At 46.1% G+C, this 17152-nt stretch overlaps 1 protein-coding gene across 1 annotated transcript in view; it reads left to right on the forward strand.

Moving 5' to 3' along the window:
• The window catches only part of APCDD1 (APC down-regulated 1), a 76663-nt gene that overhangs the window by 55587 nt on the left and 3924 nt on the right, over positions 1–17152 (forward strand). The window contains exon 4 of the mRNA XM_069613377.1: positions 9637–9958. Coding sequence (XP_069469478.1) covers positions 9637–9958 — 322 coding nt within the window. The remainder of the gene's footprint in view (positions 1–9636; positions 9959–17152) is intronic.

Raw genomic sequence — 17152 nt, forward strand, 5'->3', positions numbered from 1 at the left:
TGCGTTTGTAGATGGCATTCCTTTCTGCTAACGTAGCTAAGGCCCTCCTATCCAAGCTAAAGATTCCCTATTGTAGATGGCATTCCCCTATCACGAATAGAGCTCTGCTATCATAAATCTCTGCTAATGTAGCTAAAGATTCCCTGTTGTCGATCACGTGCCGATGTCACGAGTAGAGCTCCGCTATCATACATTTCTGCTAACGTAGATAAAACCCTCCTATCCTAGCTAAAGACTCCCTATTGTAGATGACGGTCCTATATCACGGATAGAGCTCTGCTATCTTAAATCTTTACTAGTGTGGACAAGCTCTCCTTACAGAGACGTAGCTTTGCTAACGGATAACATAGCTAAAGTTCCTCTATCCTAGATAAGGCTCCCATTAATACTTCCCTATGATCAAGTTCCACTGTCAAAGATAAAGCTCTTTGCTAACTTAGCTAAAGCTAGTTAAGGCTACCCCATAGTGGAGCACACTCCCTTCTGATAGACCCTCACCCAAAGGTTCTAATGCTAAAAGAGGAGGCTGCACTTGGCCTATTATGGCAGTACCTGGGCATGTGAGGCTGAGTTGGGCAAATTATGAAACGTAATGTAGTGGTGTTTAGCACAACGTCTGCCCTTTTGGCAGCCTCTCAGTGCTAAATGCAGCCTATACATGGCGCGTCAGATAGAGCGCCGCAGCTTGATCTGTAGCGATGCCGTGCTACAGATCAAGGTCAACTTCCACAAATAAAGAGTCTTGATCTTGGCTAAGAATTCACTCTTTAGATGGAGAGTCCACCCCGTAGATGATGATTCACCCTTAACCCCCCCTCCCCCCATAAACAACAGTGCACCCTCTCTTGTGCATCTAGATTACCTCCCATAGGGTGTAGCGACTCGGCATTTTGGATACTTATAAACATGGACGGGAAATCCATGATATTTTCACATGCAGCAAAGGGGTCTGAGACCCGCTTGGCCACTGGAGATTCTTTGGCCCTGATTCACAGAGCGTTTTCCAATGGGATTTTGCCATTATAAAACACTTCTGTGAATAAGGCCCTTTGTGTGGTATACAGTAATAAAATTGCGGCAAAAATGTCACCTGTACAAAAAATCGTGGCAAAAATGCTGTGGTTTGAACCGGTAAAGGTGTACCCCATTATACCATTTGAGGGGAGTGGGCAGTTGCAGGGGTGTCCCACGCTCCCATTAAATGGTATAATGGGTGGGCGTTGCAGGGGTGTCCTTTACATGGATTACGGCGGTAAAACCACAGCCTTTTGCCGCGTTTTTTCGTGTAAACAGCCATTTATGCCGTGATTTTAACACTTGGAACCCCTTGTGTGCACTCAATGATATGGTGCACTGCAATGCAACGTGACATGGTCCAGTATAGCGCAACCTCTGGCATGTTGATGTCTCTTAGTGCTGCATGGCTATCGAGCTTCCGTAGGGTACACAAGGGAGCCAAGATGAGGGGGTACGGCAAGACGAGGTGCCTGCCTTCTTGAAAACTTCCTGGAGGTCCACTGCACTATGGGAGGCTATCATTTATTGGTGTCAATACATCCAAAAACCTGAACACTCTACATTTTGGACGACGCGTAAGACACATCTGTTCATGTAACCAGTCATCTATACAGTTCCACACATAGACATTGGCAGCTTTCAAGCGCTTGGAATGATTAACGTGCATTACAAACTTCTCATTCATCCTTCTCGCTCAGACATCACCTTAAGTGCACCTCTTTCCCATGCAAATATAGGGGCCTGTGAACTCTCGGCTTCTACCAGCACCACTACCAGCATGTGGGGCTTGTATTTACCCCTTTCCCCAGTAGGATGTCAGCAAACCCTTAGGGAGAGAATAAGGGAGATACATGGAAAACAGACTAAAAAGTATACATTCTTCGCTTTGGTCTCACGGGCCATGTAATCCTTTCATGTGCAAGACGGCCTTTTATGGCAACCACACAACGCAAAAATACAATTGTGCCAATCCAGGGCGCCAAGTACACAGGTGCTCCGGGACCCCCACCGCCTAGGAAAGGCCATCTGCATACCGGGAAGGGCCATCTGCGTAAGAGTCCCTATGCTCTCAATGAAACATTTTGTTTTGGGGGGGGGCTAAGTCGGCGCTCCCGGTGCCAATAAAGTGAACCCTGAAGGAAAGAGCTAGACACTTCGGTTTCGACCGAAACTAGCCACAGGTGGCTGCACAGGTGGCAAGTTCACCCAAGTGCTCCCTCTTGCCTCACCCAAAAAAGCCCAGCCTGCGCTCTAGCGACACCAAGATTCAGCAGGAGGAGCGAGTTTCACCGTCATCACCCCCACTCTCTGGAATGCGCTCCCGCCTTGTATCTCACAAGATGCCTCCTACCCGATCTTTCGTTAAAAAAAAGTTAAAACTATTATTTAACATTTATTTAACAAATACACCTAAATAACTGCTGCGGTGCTGCCTTGTCTTGCGTGTAATGTAACCTATTCTAATCACAATGTAACCCTTCCATTGACAATGTATTCACCATAGCGTAACCCACTCTAGCGCCACGCTACTTACTGGTCTCAGCGCTATCAACAAATGAAATGAGTAAGTGCTTGGCTCCTGTTGTTTCTGCTATGGTGGCAATCACTACAGGGAGTCGAGCAGTTCTTGGTGCCGGAAAGATGAGCGCCCTGCCCGTATTGGCTGGCTTTTCATTTGCAGGCAACGGTGAACCACTTCTGCAGCCAATGTGACCAACATCCCCGGTGTGCGACACTTGCAGACACAGAGCTCTCAATTGCCCCGTTCCTTTCTCTCCAGTTCTAAGTGTGTTGGGACTCGGGGGGGTGCACAGGGGCGCGCCTCGCCCCCGTCTGAATACAGTATCGCTTTCATGTTGCAGATGAGTGTAGGCAAACAGCGCTCCGCAGTGAATAGCAAACACAGAGCAGGCTTTCGTATTGTGGCGCAGGGCTCTGCTTTCATCCCACCCGGCCACGTTCATGCCGTTTGATCCCATTGTGGGCAGCGGCGCACGCGAGGGGCACTGAATACATTAGCGCTCCACAATCAGGCGCCTGACAACAGTGGTGACAATTGAGGGACACTTGCTTTTTCCCCCCGACTGGGCCGGTGTTTGGTGTTTCCTAATATGCCAACAGCTCCTTTGTCCAATCATAAACTAGAGCGCGCTACCGGATCAGAGTGAATTCCTTCCGGTTAGGAGAGAGTTGTGTGGCACTTGTGTCAGTCACGGCGATTGTGGCAACACATTACTGGATGAGATTCTTGCCTGATGGGCGTAATGGGGTGAGAGGGCTAGCGCACTAAGCTGGATTTTAGTGCTAAGTATGTTATCTCTCATATATAGATTAATATATTTCACAGACCGACCAGATGGCAAAGAAGTCTATAGCAGGTCATGTATGGAATGGAAGGATCGAAATAACTGGGGGATATTTGGCTTCTGGTTGTAGTTTTCAAGAGCCTGGTTACCTTATTTATTTAGCTTTGCATGTATTAAGCGTGCAACACCCAAAGGCAAAGAGGCACTGCTACAACCAGGTTCTCATGTCTTGGCAGGATAGCTCAGTGGCAACGTGCTCGCCTTGGAAGCAATATGACACGGAGCAACACAGGTTTCGATCCCTGTGTCCGCGCTTAGAAACCTCTGGGTATTAAGCACGTTATAAATTACCTATCATATCACATCACAGTCACGTGCAGGTGAAGACGGCACCAAAGTACGCATTAGGTGTTTTCAAGGCTTTTCTGAAGGCCCTATACTATTTTTCGGCACTTACGTAAGATGGGAGCGCATTCCATTGAAGAGCGGCAACTGTGGGAGACTGGCGCCTCCACTTTTGGCTCGCTTATATCTGGGTATGATAAGTTTGTGTAAGTCGGCTCTCCTGGTGGGTCTAGTTGCCTTGGTTCTGACACAGCTTTGCAATAGATAAGGAGGTGCCGCGTTGGAGAGGCATCGGTGCGTGATAGAGAGTGTTTTGAATATAATCCTCTGCATGATAGGTAGCCAGTGGGTATTCCTTCATGCCTCGGTTATGTGGTCCATTTTAGGGATGTTGAGGGCTGCTTGGTTGGCATTTTTCTGAATGACTTGTAGTTTGTGGATGTTTTGAGCAGAGGTGCCGACGAAGAGGACATTGCAATAATCCTATTGTGAGGCCGTTGTCGGGGGCATGGAAAGGTCTTGCAATGTTGATCAACTTTGTGGTTTAAGCGGCTGATGAAGCCATGACATTGATCTGTCGTGTCATAGAGAATGAGGAGTCAAGGTAGACCCTGAGGGTCTTTATTGAGGTGGCGACTGATATCATGAGGTTGTCAATGTTAAAGATTCTATATTGGGGGGCAAGGTTGTTTAGAACCGAGTGGGGTCTGACCATGAGGATCTCTGACTTTTCGTCGTTGAGGTATAGGCCGTTAAATGCCATCCAGGCCTGGATAACTGAGTAGATTGAGATGAGGGCGAGCAAGTCTTCCAAGTAGTTGCCAGAAAGGGGTACTACTATGTGTGTATCATCGGCATAGTTCGTGTAGGAGATGCCGATGGAGTCCAGGAGATTGAAGAGGGGTTTGGTAAAGCCTTAGCACAGACTTCTAACTGGAGCTCCTTTTAACTCGGTATAGGCCGTTAAATGCCATCCAGGCCTGGATAACTGAGTAGATTGAGTTGAGGGCGAGCAAGTCTTCCAAGTAGTTGCCAGAAAGGGGTACTACTATGTGTGTATCATCGGCATAGTTCGTGTAGGAGATGCCGATGGAGTCCAGGAGATTGAAGAGGGGTTTGGTAAAGCCTTAGCACAGACTTCTAACTGGAGCTCCTTTTAACTCCACGACAACTGGTGCCTACAAATGTAACCATGTGACATTCCACCTGCATTAGCCATTTAGGATTCCCACATACATTATTTATTTTATTGTATTTATTTTTGGGATATTTGTAATGCGCCTATACAACAAATGAAGTTTCAAGGCACCACAAGACAAATAAAGAGGGTGGGGGACAAGGGAGAAACATAACAATGACAGTCCTACTAGGACTTGTGACATACGGATCGTGCAAGTACAGTAACAAGAAGTGTGAGCAGGGGGAGGGGGTGCCAGTCAGCGCAAAATGTGAAGTGCTAGGGTGGGAAAGGAAGTGCAGAATAAAGAGGAGATAATGCAAGTGAAATGGGGGGCGGGAGGATGCCGTCAGCGAAACATTCCCATAGCCAATTCTCTGCAATTACCCAGGCAGATTTGTATACTAAAGGCCCGTGCACAGATGCCCTCAGCCAATTCCCCATGATTGCCCCCGCAGACTTAGCTATTATGAACTGGCCCCTGCTCGTTATATTACTGTAAATACCAAAAGCCCCGTGGGCATTATCCTTAGGAAGTAGAGAATGCTAAATTTCTGGTCATACATACATATAAAAGCATTACTTGTATCCGCCAAGTCCTTATGACACTTTCTTTCACTTGAAAGAGCAACACTGCTTATAATAGGCCCGGCCCTTGGGCTGTATTGGGTGCTATGGGCCTATACGCCTTGATAAATGTCCTTGCTGGCCTCAGTCTTCAACTCCATCTTAATGGCCCATAACAGAGCCCCTGCTTACGAGCAGCCTATTTCAATACCACGGATGCCATGCCTCTATCACTACACACACACCTGGAACGATTTGACAGAGGCTGGACTTGTCAATCCAGCAGAGGGACAAATCCATCCGGGTTCTCTGAATGAACAAGTATGCAAATGCCTCTCATGCATAGTCTTTGTGGATACCCTGAAACCATGACTGGATTGTACTATTTGTTGGATAGATGATTCCCTCGCTCATTGTGAATTGTTTGTCCAACACCCTGCAAAGCGTTTCCCCATTGCAACGCAACACAGCAAATTTGGCTTTGTGCAACCAAAACACATTGCACAGACTGTCTATATGTTCACCCTACACAATAATGCATATGTTGGGTGTGAAACAGTTCAGCATTGTGTGAGCTGTTTTTTTACCATGATTTCCTGCAGACCTGATGGTTCATTTGCAAAAGTAAGTCCCAGCCTTCCGCAAAGCCTGGCTAGCAACCTAGGTACTTTACTTCGAGCCCATCCAACGCACACGTATACCAGTTTTAAGGCACAGATATGAAACGGAGAGATGCAGAAGCAATTACTCTCGGGTCTTTAAATTAAATTAAGCCCTCTGGTGTCACCATTAGTACTGTCTGAGTGGTTGGAGGGAAGGGGAAAATGCTGTAACTCCTGACACCACAGAGTCCTTAGTGTTCTATATTGGTGCTAAATTTGATGATCAGAGTTAATTACAAGTATCCCTCCAAATCAGGATGCCCAGAGTGGGCTGAGGAAAGGGACTGCACATACTTTCTTTTAAGGAGGTTTCCCTTCCGGTGCTTGGTCAGCTCGAGGCAAAGGAGCCAACTATAGTTTCCTGTTGACAACCGGATGCCCACTGAGAAACCTTCTATTCACAATGTATGCATACAGCACCGAACACAGCACTCTAGAGACTTATAAGTGGCAGATTAGAGTGGATAGCATGATTAGAGGTCAAAGGACAAAAACAGCCTTGCACATGTCAGGGACATGGAAACAGCAGACCGCCAGATGTTTTGTACTACATCCTCCCATGATCTTTCCCCATTGATTGTGCTGGCTAGGGCTGGAGGGAATTCTAGTCCAGACATTTGGCGAGCCAAGGCTTGAAGGTATCTGGGTTGAAAGGAAGACCAGGTCTGCACTTGCCTGCACTAAGGAAATTGATCAGTCAGGAGTCATAGCTCAGAGTGCAGAGTTGCAAGGATGTCAACAAAGAATCGAATAAGATCTTCAAAACGCGAGTCTTGGGCTGTTGCGGACGGGCTTAGCGCCTCAATACTGGGAGGCATTGGAATGTAGAAGGAGGCGAGTCAATAAATGAATACTTTAGGTGCCTGTGTAGTCCCTGACGGGTTAACACATCCGGTTGGTTCCTCGTGCATTTTCCAGGTATTGAAGGACATGCCAGGGCGGCATGGGGAAACCTGCGGGTGTTTATGTGCCCTAGTGCGACACTGCATCAAGCCACCCAAGATTAAACCCTGCATGGGGTCCATTTCTGCCCAATTAAAGCTCTAGTTGTATACTTGATCGGAACAAATTTACAAAGCTGCAATGACACAATCGTGTGTAGGCATAGGAAGACTCTGGAAACAATCTCCAATATAATCAAAGAAACATCTATACTAGCTCTGCAGTGCATTGCAACTCTCTGCGGGGTGATATGTACCTAGCAGGGTCACAATGTGACCGATTCTGCAGAGCCAAAAATAAAGAAAATATGCCCATAAAGTTATCGGTACAACAAGTTGACCCCTTACATTGTCATCGCCCCAAACCACCTGTACAGCCGAACATAAGAAAGGCACCAACACCGTTCTGACCACGGCAACGGCCATGCAGATAGCAATGAGACCCACCTCTACGTCACTGAAATCAAAGCAGAACATCCGCCCTATACAAGACGAGCAAACATGGGAGTAGTAATGTTAACCGTAGAACCTCAATCATCATGGCCAGCACAAAAGCCCACATCAGGTGAACAGGCAGGAATATCCCAAGCAACAAACATCCTGCAAAAGGCTGTGCAGCTTTCTATGATGATTGCCACTAAAGTACACAGAACCCACTCCCAACACCAACACTGTGGCCCACTCATCGCAGCAACTTACCCAATCAGACAGCATGGCACATGTCCGTTCTCTGTGATTCGACCGAATCATACCTAATCGAATCACCAACCCTCCATTACCCACCCACCAAACCCCTCTCCGGCGCTTCCAACGGCTTAATCCCTTAACCTCGAAACCCCTATCCTCCCGCGTGGTGTTCTCGGCAGAGGGGGGTTTCTAATACCTCCATCCCCTACCTCCTCCCTTACAGGGAGCCCCTGTGCAATTCCAGTCCAATGGCTGCACATCTTCTGAAGCGGCCATATGTGGCGTTGCTCTCTTGCCATGACCAGCCAAGTCGCGAGCTTTGAACTCTGTGTTTGCCAACATACCTTGCTTGGCTCGGTCACCACAGCTCTGACCTAGATGATGAAGAGGCGAGAGCTCAGTCACTGAGATGTCTTGTCACTGGCAGATTCTATGGCCTGCAGTTAAACACCCCTGAACCAGGTGACAGCGGCCAAAGACACCAGGATATGCCCCCTCATCTCCTCTGCAACAGCCAACATGGAGGACACCTGTTCCACTGCTGTGGTGCCTACACTCTGCTGACTGCATCCGGTTCAGCTCTGTTGTCACTTCCTGCACTGTATCCAATGCATAGAAAGGACTTCATCACATCCTGACAAGGGCAAACACTTGCCTCTGACTCTGTCCCCACATCAACTCCAGAAATTCCTGTTGCCAGTGGAACCAAAGCTCTGTGCCACAAGTCTGCCATCCCTGCATGGGCATCTCTCAAGTGGCGCATGACCAGCCCCTGGAGAACACTCATGTTGTGAAGAGCATGCCACAACTGCTAGGGGAGACATGTTGAAACCAGATAATTTACCTTTAACTTGCACCAACGCGTTTCATAATACCTCTGTGCACATTTCTTTATTCAAGTGAATACTCCTTCACCGCGCATTCTTGTCTTGTTGTCCACCTTTTCCCCTCCCGCGAGGCCACCTTAACTGCTTTACCTCTGCTACTACTAGATGAGCCACAAAAAACTTGCAGAACTTTTTGGCCGAGTTTAGAAAGGTGCCCCCAAAGCCCTAAATCACAGTTGGCAGAATTTGCCCCCATGCCCAGGAAGCCTTTTTTAAGAAAAGTATCGTTAGAGCCTAAAAAAGGCTTCATGGTGTCGGGCATTTAAAAGCAGGGTAGGAATTATCAGTCTTCATCAGGGCATACCAGTGGCATCGATGACCTCCTTCGGGCTATGCACTTTCTATGCAAATCCGTGTAGGATATGTATTGAAGTAGGAGAGACTGGAAACGCCTAGAGTACACCGTGAGTGGACGAGATGACCATATGGGAGGGGTTCCACACAGAACTCCCAACTATCAAGCGAATGTTCTGAAATGTGACTGTTATTGCACCCTGGGCCCTTGTTACCAAGTGGTGTTTCACCGTGCTACTACGGTAGCAAGAATGAGCTGACCCCGGCACCCCAAACACCATTATTGATGGAAGTGCAAACAACCAAAAATGACTGTTTTGGACACAAAGATACATCCAACTGGCCATGTAATATAACTGAGACTGTCCGTCAAAGTGCTGAATTTACAGTCCCATGCCTCGGATTTCTTGATGCCACACACACTCTGCTTATTTCTCTCCTTCAATAGACATTGTAGAAAGACTCATCTCTGACCTGGTATACTGACTCTGGGTATGTTTGATTTTGACATTATTCTGAGATTTTGGGGTTTTACCTGAAATCATTATTTTTTAAAAAGAAAAGTGATTATTTGTTGAAAATGTGTACACCCACAGCTTGCTTTGAATCCAGGGTGAATTGAAGAGTTGTGGTGAGGGCCTAGGTGGCTGTGTTATTTGTAGGTCTCTGTGGAGAATGTGTCTTCTGTTAAATACTTTACAGTTGTTTTTTTGTTCCTCATGTTCATTGACATTGTTGTTTTTTTCCCCCTAGAATCACGACCACAGCTGCATTGCCTGCAGGATAATCTACCGCTCTGATGAGCATCACCCGCCAATCCTGCCGCCGAAAGCCGACCTGACCATAGGGCTGCACGGCGAGTGGGTGAGCCAGCGCTGTGAAGTCCGCCCCGAGGTGCTCTTCCTGACCCGGCATTTCATCTTCCATGACAATAACAACACCTGGGAGGGTCACTATTATCACTATTCGGACCCCATCTGCAAGCATCCCACCTTTACCATCTACGCCAAGGGCCGCTACAGCAGAGGCGTGCACTCGTCCAAAGTGATGGGCGGTACTGAATTTGTTTTCAAAGGTGAGAAAAGTACTCTTTACAACTCGAATCAAACCAAACTATTTAGCTTTTTTGTATATGGAAAGGGCCAACAGTTAATTTAAATACATTCCTTTGTTTGTGTGCATTCAATCACTAATTTACATGTATTTAATTTTTCTGACCTGTTCTTCCTGCTTGTACAATTCTGTAAATTGAGTAGTGCTACATAACTGGAGAAATAATGACACTTGCCCACTGCATGCAGGCCTTAATTATTGCGAAGTGCCCACAAGCCCGTTACCTCGTATGTCTCAATTCTGCTGCTTCAACATTTTGGAGTTGGAGGCTACTGCGCCTATGTCTGTGAGCGTGGAGCCACATAGACGACCACTAGTCACCACACTATTGCGCCTGTGTCTGGGAGCGTGCAGCCACATAGACTACCACTAGGTAACATGCTATTGCACCTATGTCTGTGAACGTGGACGTGGAGCCACATAGACTGTCATTAAGTACCACGCTATTGCACCGATGTCTGTAAGGATGGGGCCACATGGACTACAACTGGGCACCACACCATTGCGCCTATGCCTGTGAGCGTGCAGCCACATAGACTACCACTAGGCACCACACTATTGCGCCTGTGTCTGGGAGCGTGCAGCCACATAGACTACCACTAGGTACTATGCTATTGCACCTATGTCTGTGAACGTGGACGTGGAGCCACATAGACTGTCATTAGGTACCACGCTATTGCACCGATGTCTGTAAGGATGGAGCCACATGGACTACAACTGGGCACCACACCATTGCGCCTATGCCTGTGGAGCCACATAGACTACCACTAGGCACTACGCTAGTGTGCCTATGTCTGTGAGCACAGGGCCACAAAGACTACCACTTGGCACCACACTATTGCGCCTATGTCTATGAGCGCAGAGCCAATTAGACTACCAATAGACGCCACGCTATTACACCTATGTCTGTGAGCACCGAGCCACATAGACTACCACTGGGCACCACGCTATTGCGCGTATGTCTATGAGTGCGGAGCCACATAGACTACCACTGGGCACCACGCTATTGCGCGTATGTCTATGAGTGCGGAGCCACATAGACTACCACTAGGCAACACGCTATTGCGCCTATGTCTGTGAGTGCAGAACCACATAGACTAACACTAGGCACCACGCTATTGCACCTATGTCTGTGAGGACGGACCCACATAGACTACAACTAGGCACCACACTATTGCGCCTATGTCTGTGAGCATGGAGCCACATAGACTACCACTAGGCACCACACTATTGCGCATATGTCTTTGAGCGTCGAGCCACATAGACTACCACTAGACACCACGCTATTGCGCCTATGTGTGTGAGTGCGTAGCCACACAGACTACCACTAGGCTCCACGCTATTGCCCCTATGTCTGTCAGCACAGAACCACATAGACTTCCACTAGGCACCACGCTATTGCTCCTATGTAGAAATCATGCTCCCCCTGTACGCTTCTATGTGATTTGGTTGAAAAGATGACATCAATTTTTCTGTGATAGATTTTGCCACAAATATATGTGGGGGGAGACCCCCTGTTGCTATCCCTTAACCCCCACACATTAGTTATTGGACTATACCCAACCCCACATATACTTGGTCCAAAAGTCGTTTAAAATGTTTTCTGATGAATTTCGAATTCAATGTAATCTCCTATTTCAAAACCGCCCTATCGCCCCTGTACGCAAGCTGCACCTTAGAAATGTATTTGTAGTGGTCAGGGAACACTTTGCTTTAAAAAAAAAATGATTTCTTTTCTATAAACTTTATTTAACTTTTCTGCAATTACAATATGTCATCAAAGGAAGCGTACAGCAAATTAATAATCAGAGCACCAATAGAGCATAACAGTACAGTATAAACAAAACTCAGATGAAAATATAACAAAGTGATTAAAGTATTACCAACAACAGTCTGATTATCAAACCGTGTACATTATGTCAATGTTAGTATATACATTACATACAAATACAAAAGACACTAGACAGTACTAACATCCCTCCCCCGACCAAACCTCCCATCCCAAATTGAAACATAAAATGCAATTAAAACCTGCCCTGTCAAAGTGCAAGCATAAACCTAATTAAAAACACTGCATTGTTCTTTATAAGATTCTTCTCTATGCAATGTATAAAATTAAATTTTTTTCAAAACGTGAAAGAAGCTGCACCTTCACTAGCCATTCTTCTACACATGGCTTTTGTCTCCTTTTCCAGAGACGCAGAATTTGTCAGGTCGCCACCAAAAGGACTTTATTAACCCAACATAACGTTGCATAGCTTAAGTGGCGAGTACCGCTCGGAGATTTCAATAGCACAGCTAAAGGTGTTCTTGGGAAAGTCGTATTCCAGACTATATCAACCCTATGTAGAATGTCACTCCAAAAACCCTTAACACTTATACAATCCCACGGCATATGTAGCATAGTGCCCTTTTCCTTGGCACTTCCCCAGCTTTTATCATCAACACTTAATCCGAGTCTACAAATCTTATCAGGAGTCCAAAACAAACGCCCCAAGATCCTTTGCTGAATATAGCGCAGATTCCCAATCCTTCATTGAAATTACCATTCCTAATTCTTCGGACCAAGCAATTCTCAATTTATCCCAAGACACTTTTGCGCTATTCTCAGCCAGGAAGAGCTTCATAAAACCTGACACCACAGATGGAGCAACCTTAAGAAAGTCATATCTCTCAGGCCTCTCCAGTAGAGGTATATCAAGCATTTGTCGTCTCTCAGACATCAGGCTCTTTAACAAATTATATCTCCTTCGCTCCCGTCTATGTAATGCAAATTTTCTCTGTAAAAATTCAAAGGAAAACATTTCTTCCTCGCACCAAATATCTCTCATTAGCAATAGCCCTTTGTTGATCCAACTTCTCCAACACAGCATCCTAGTGTCAATCTGTAATCCGGGATTTTGCCGGAAGGAGGCCTCCTTATACATATAAAGGCCTTCCCCACCCCCAAAGTCATTGAGGTGATAGCGTCTTTAGTAGCAAGCACTGTTTGTAGTTTAGTCACTGATCGTGGTTGTTTGCTTTTAAGTTTTTGAGTCTCTAATCTTGGAAAATGTGATTGTTCTGGAGGAATTCAGATCACATGTGGCTCTGGAATTCTTGCTAGCAGGTTGGTCTGGGCAACTAAAAAGCAGGAATGGCTTCTCTGTCACTGCTAACCGAGTCATTAAATAAGCTGGCAACACCGGCCTCTGGCCCTTCTCGCTTTCTGCTTTCAGAAGTCTTTGATGAAAACAGCCCCTATGTTCCACCTTTCCCTACAGTTGTTCTTCCGGTCTCATTAGCGTCAGGGATTGTATGGTAAACGTGCCATTCTTTCAGAAAGAAGTTAAAATTAAAGGAATGCCTAGGACTTTCTAAAAGGGTTGCCTGGCTTCAACCCCACGGCGAGATCATGTTGCCTGATTCTAAGGCGACCTCAATGTGGGCACCGGGGCCACCACATATGTCCCACAGTCAGCGCATGCAGTTCAGCCTGTTGCACTAGGCACTGGGGGCACTGCATATGTCCCACAGTCGGCGCATAAAGTTCTGCCTGTTGCACTAGGCACTGGGGGCACCACATATGTTCCACAGTCGGCGCATGCAGTTCAGCCTGTTGCACCGGGGGCACCACATATGTCCCACAGTCGGCGCATGCAGTTCAGCCTGTTGCACCAGGCACCGGGGGCACCGCATATGTCCCAAAGTCGGCGCATGCAGTTCAGCCTGTTGCACCGGGGGCACCACATATGTCCCACAGTCGGCGCATGCAGTTCAGCCTGTTGCACCAGGCACCGGGGGCACCGCATATGTCCCAAAGTCAGCGCATGCAGTTCAGCCTGTTGCACCAGGCACCGGGGGCACTGGTATGCTTGAACGCGTCTTATGTGCGTGTTGTCCAACAACAAAGCATATACACTGATTTCGTGTTGTTTTGCCAAATCTTCAAAGTAAAAATCTAAAAAGATGTTTAGCCTTGTGTGTGAATTTTTTAGAAGGCCATCCTCGGGGAATGCTTTTTGCTTTTCACAAAAAATAATTAAATTTTTGTTGTAAATTCTGCAGATAAAAATGCTCTTCTACATTTACACCGTACATTTCCATTCAGCGTTCATTCATACCCCATTTCTCCTGCCTTTAAGCGCTGTAATTAGGTGTTAATATTCCCCCCTTATGGGTATTCACTTTATCATCTTTGGAAGGATGGAAGCCTAAATTGGCTCTGCCGGGATTCGAACTTGTGAAGAGGAGGCTGCTGCGCTGTCATAGGAGCGCGCGTAACTCGTGATCTAATCCATCAAGTTGTCAGAAAGGTAATGACACGCTTTGAAGTGATTTTTCAGAGGCCAAAAACACTTCCACAGAAACATAGCAGACATGTTTTTATCCAGCGCGGTCATAAGGCAAGTCTCGGCTTGAACTGGGCTCCAGACTTATACCTGGAAACTGCGGAAGTGGAATGTCACATAAGGAACATGCAATTCTCCTTGGAAACTGTGGGTAGAAGAGCAGCAGAAAATGCTTCAACAAAGAGCATAATGTCAAGAGATGGGCGCTCCATTCGGAAAACCTGGGGACAGTGATACAACGGATAGGAAAGAGGTTCATGGGTGACATGTTTGCATCAGGCAGACTGTGAATGTAGCCTTTGTCTCCAAAGGAACATTTCAACTATGAGAAATATTAATACACGTCTTTCTCAAGCTTCAGGTTCTGCATTGGAAACCATCTGAGAATACATTCGCAGTCGGATGGCAGAAACATAGACTGCTATCTACTTTCTCTGGCATTGGGAGAGGTTTTTTGCACGGGTCTGAAAAGCATTTGTTCTGCCTATTGCTATTAGCCCCAGCCAGGCTTTCAGTATAACTGCGCAGTGATTGTGCATGAGGAAACATTTTACATAATGAATTTCAGTGGTGCTTACACATTTCTGACGTGACAATTTCACTTTTCAATTGGTCGGCAATTCCACCCCTGTTTTATAATACGCTAGCAAAAAAAAGTACCCAGAATCAGTACAGGTTCTGTAGAGAGACATGGTAAGACTCTAATCAATTGTTGAAATTCAATGATCCTGTAGGTCGCTGTTCCGAGTCGCTTGTCGCTTGATGTGATATGCACTCTGCAGTAAAGTGCACTGGGAATGGGCGTGTGTGGCGGACTGACATACCCTGGAGGAGACGTGGAGGGGAGGCGAGATTTGGCGTGCAGCAGCATACTGGGACCTTCTGTGAGCTCTCCCCACCTGTCGCCTCACCCTGGCAAATATCTCAGAAACGGTGCATCCTAGGGCCTTCAAATTTGGTTTTCGAGGCCTTCGGGTCTTGTTCCTCATGTCAAGATGCTTAAGATGAGCTTTGTCCGGTCCTTCTAAGACCACATTGCTGTGTTGCCGATTTCAGGTAACCGTCTCATGTGTAAAGCGACTGAAATCCAGGGAAAGGAGTGGGTTGTTTAGAACCGAGGGGGATCCAAATGTCATGTAGCCAGTAATGTCCGGAGGGCCCCTTACAGGTAGCTATATATATATTTATAGAGAGAGAGATAGATATAACAAAAGATGGCATTAATAGGGAGTTTATACGATAAAAACAATTACAATGTTGTCATGCAAATCATTGATTGAATTGTGTAACAGGATTTTACACTTTTGGTGATATGGCCAACGACAATCCTCTATATTAGAAATAATGTTCCACTTGATTGCTAGCAGTGAGATGGGCAGAGTCATCTAAAAAAAACTTTGTGTTTATTTATCCAGGAATAGCAGATCCGCACTGCATTTAGCACAGTTGGATACTGTACTAAATGTGGCCACTCTTTCCTTGTTGGGAAGGTTATGGCTATATTTTCCTTTACACAAACATCCTGCAGATGCATCAGGGTTCCAAGGCCCTGGTGCTTCTTCTTTCATCACTGCTCAATCAGGCTTCCTCTCTGCTGCTGCTGGAGAGAGGACTAGCAGCACAATAAAACAACCAATCCCAAAACACAATTGTCTCAAAACATGCTGTTCTGTGGCGCTGGCGGCGCAACAACAGAGTGACGTTGAACTCATTCCAAGAAACGCATTTCAAATTATACTGTGATAAAAAATATGCAAACCAATAAAAATAGCCGGGGCGACATCAACGGTAATGATTGGTGTGAAAAGATGGCTTGGCATGGTGCTTGACTTAAATAATATCCCTAACAGGTGGGAGGATTTAGGCTTTTAAGTACCTACACTATTTTTATATGAGTACCAGCACTTAACAGCAGGCTTTGAAATACTTTTGCTGGAAGATCATCAGTATTTCTCAGCAGACTTAGCAATACTGGAAGAATACCAGCATTCCTCAACAGGCTTTCCAATACTTTTACTGTGTGAGTACCAGAATGTCTCAGTAGGCTTTGCAATACTTTAATTACTGGAAGAGTACCAGAACGCCTCAGAAGGCTCATCAATACTTTTACTGCAAGAGTACCAGAACTTTGCATTCCTTTTACTCAAAAAGTACCAGCATTTCTCAGCAGGCTGTGCAGTACTTCAATTACTGGACGAGTACAAGAACTTCTCAGCAATTACTGGACGAGTACAAGAACTTCTCAGCAGGATCTGCAATACCTTTACTGGCTGCATACCAGAATTTCTCAGTAGGCTTTGCAATACTTCGCTTACTGCAAGAGTACAAGGACTTCTCAGTAGGATTTGCAATACTTTTACGGGCTGCGTACCAGAACTTCTCAGTAGGCTTTGCAATACTTCAATTACTGGAAGAGTTCGAGAACTTCTCTGTAGGATTTGCAATACTTTTACTGGCTGCCTACCAGAAATTCTCAGTAGGCTTTTCAATACTTCAATTACTGGAAGCATAGGAGAACTTCTCAGTAGGATTTGCAATACTTTACTGGTGATGTACCAGAACCTTTCTGCAGGCTTTACACTATATTTACTGGCAGAGTACCAACACTCCTTAGCTAAAAGCAGTTAATATGGGATAGTGAATACCTGCAAACTCATTTGACGGACGAGAATGAGGCTTTGTCAAAAAAAGCATGCACACGCTTCTTTTTTTGTTTACAGAATGTTCGTGACGGTCCATCCTGGGGGTCAAAAGTTAGAGGAGTCCAAAAAGTTGCCTTCGCCATTCAAACTGTGGAAGTTTTTCTCGCATCTATGAAAAATGCA

The sequence above is a fragment of the Ambystoma mexicanum genome, chromosome 5p (genome assembly GCF_040938575.1).
Source record: "Ambystoma mexicanum isolate Mex_15411 chromosome 5p, UKY_AmexF1_1, whole genome shotgun sequence".
Taxonomy (NCBI): Eukaryota; Metazoa; Chordata; class Amphibia; order Caudata; family Ambystomatidae; genus Ambystoma; species Ambystoma mexicanum.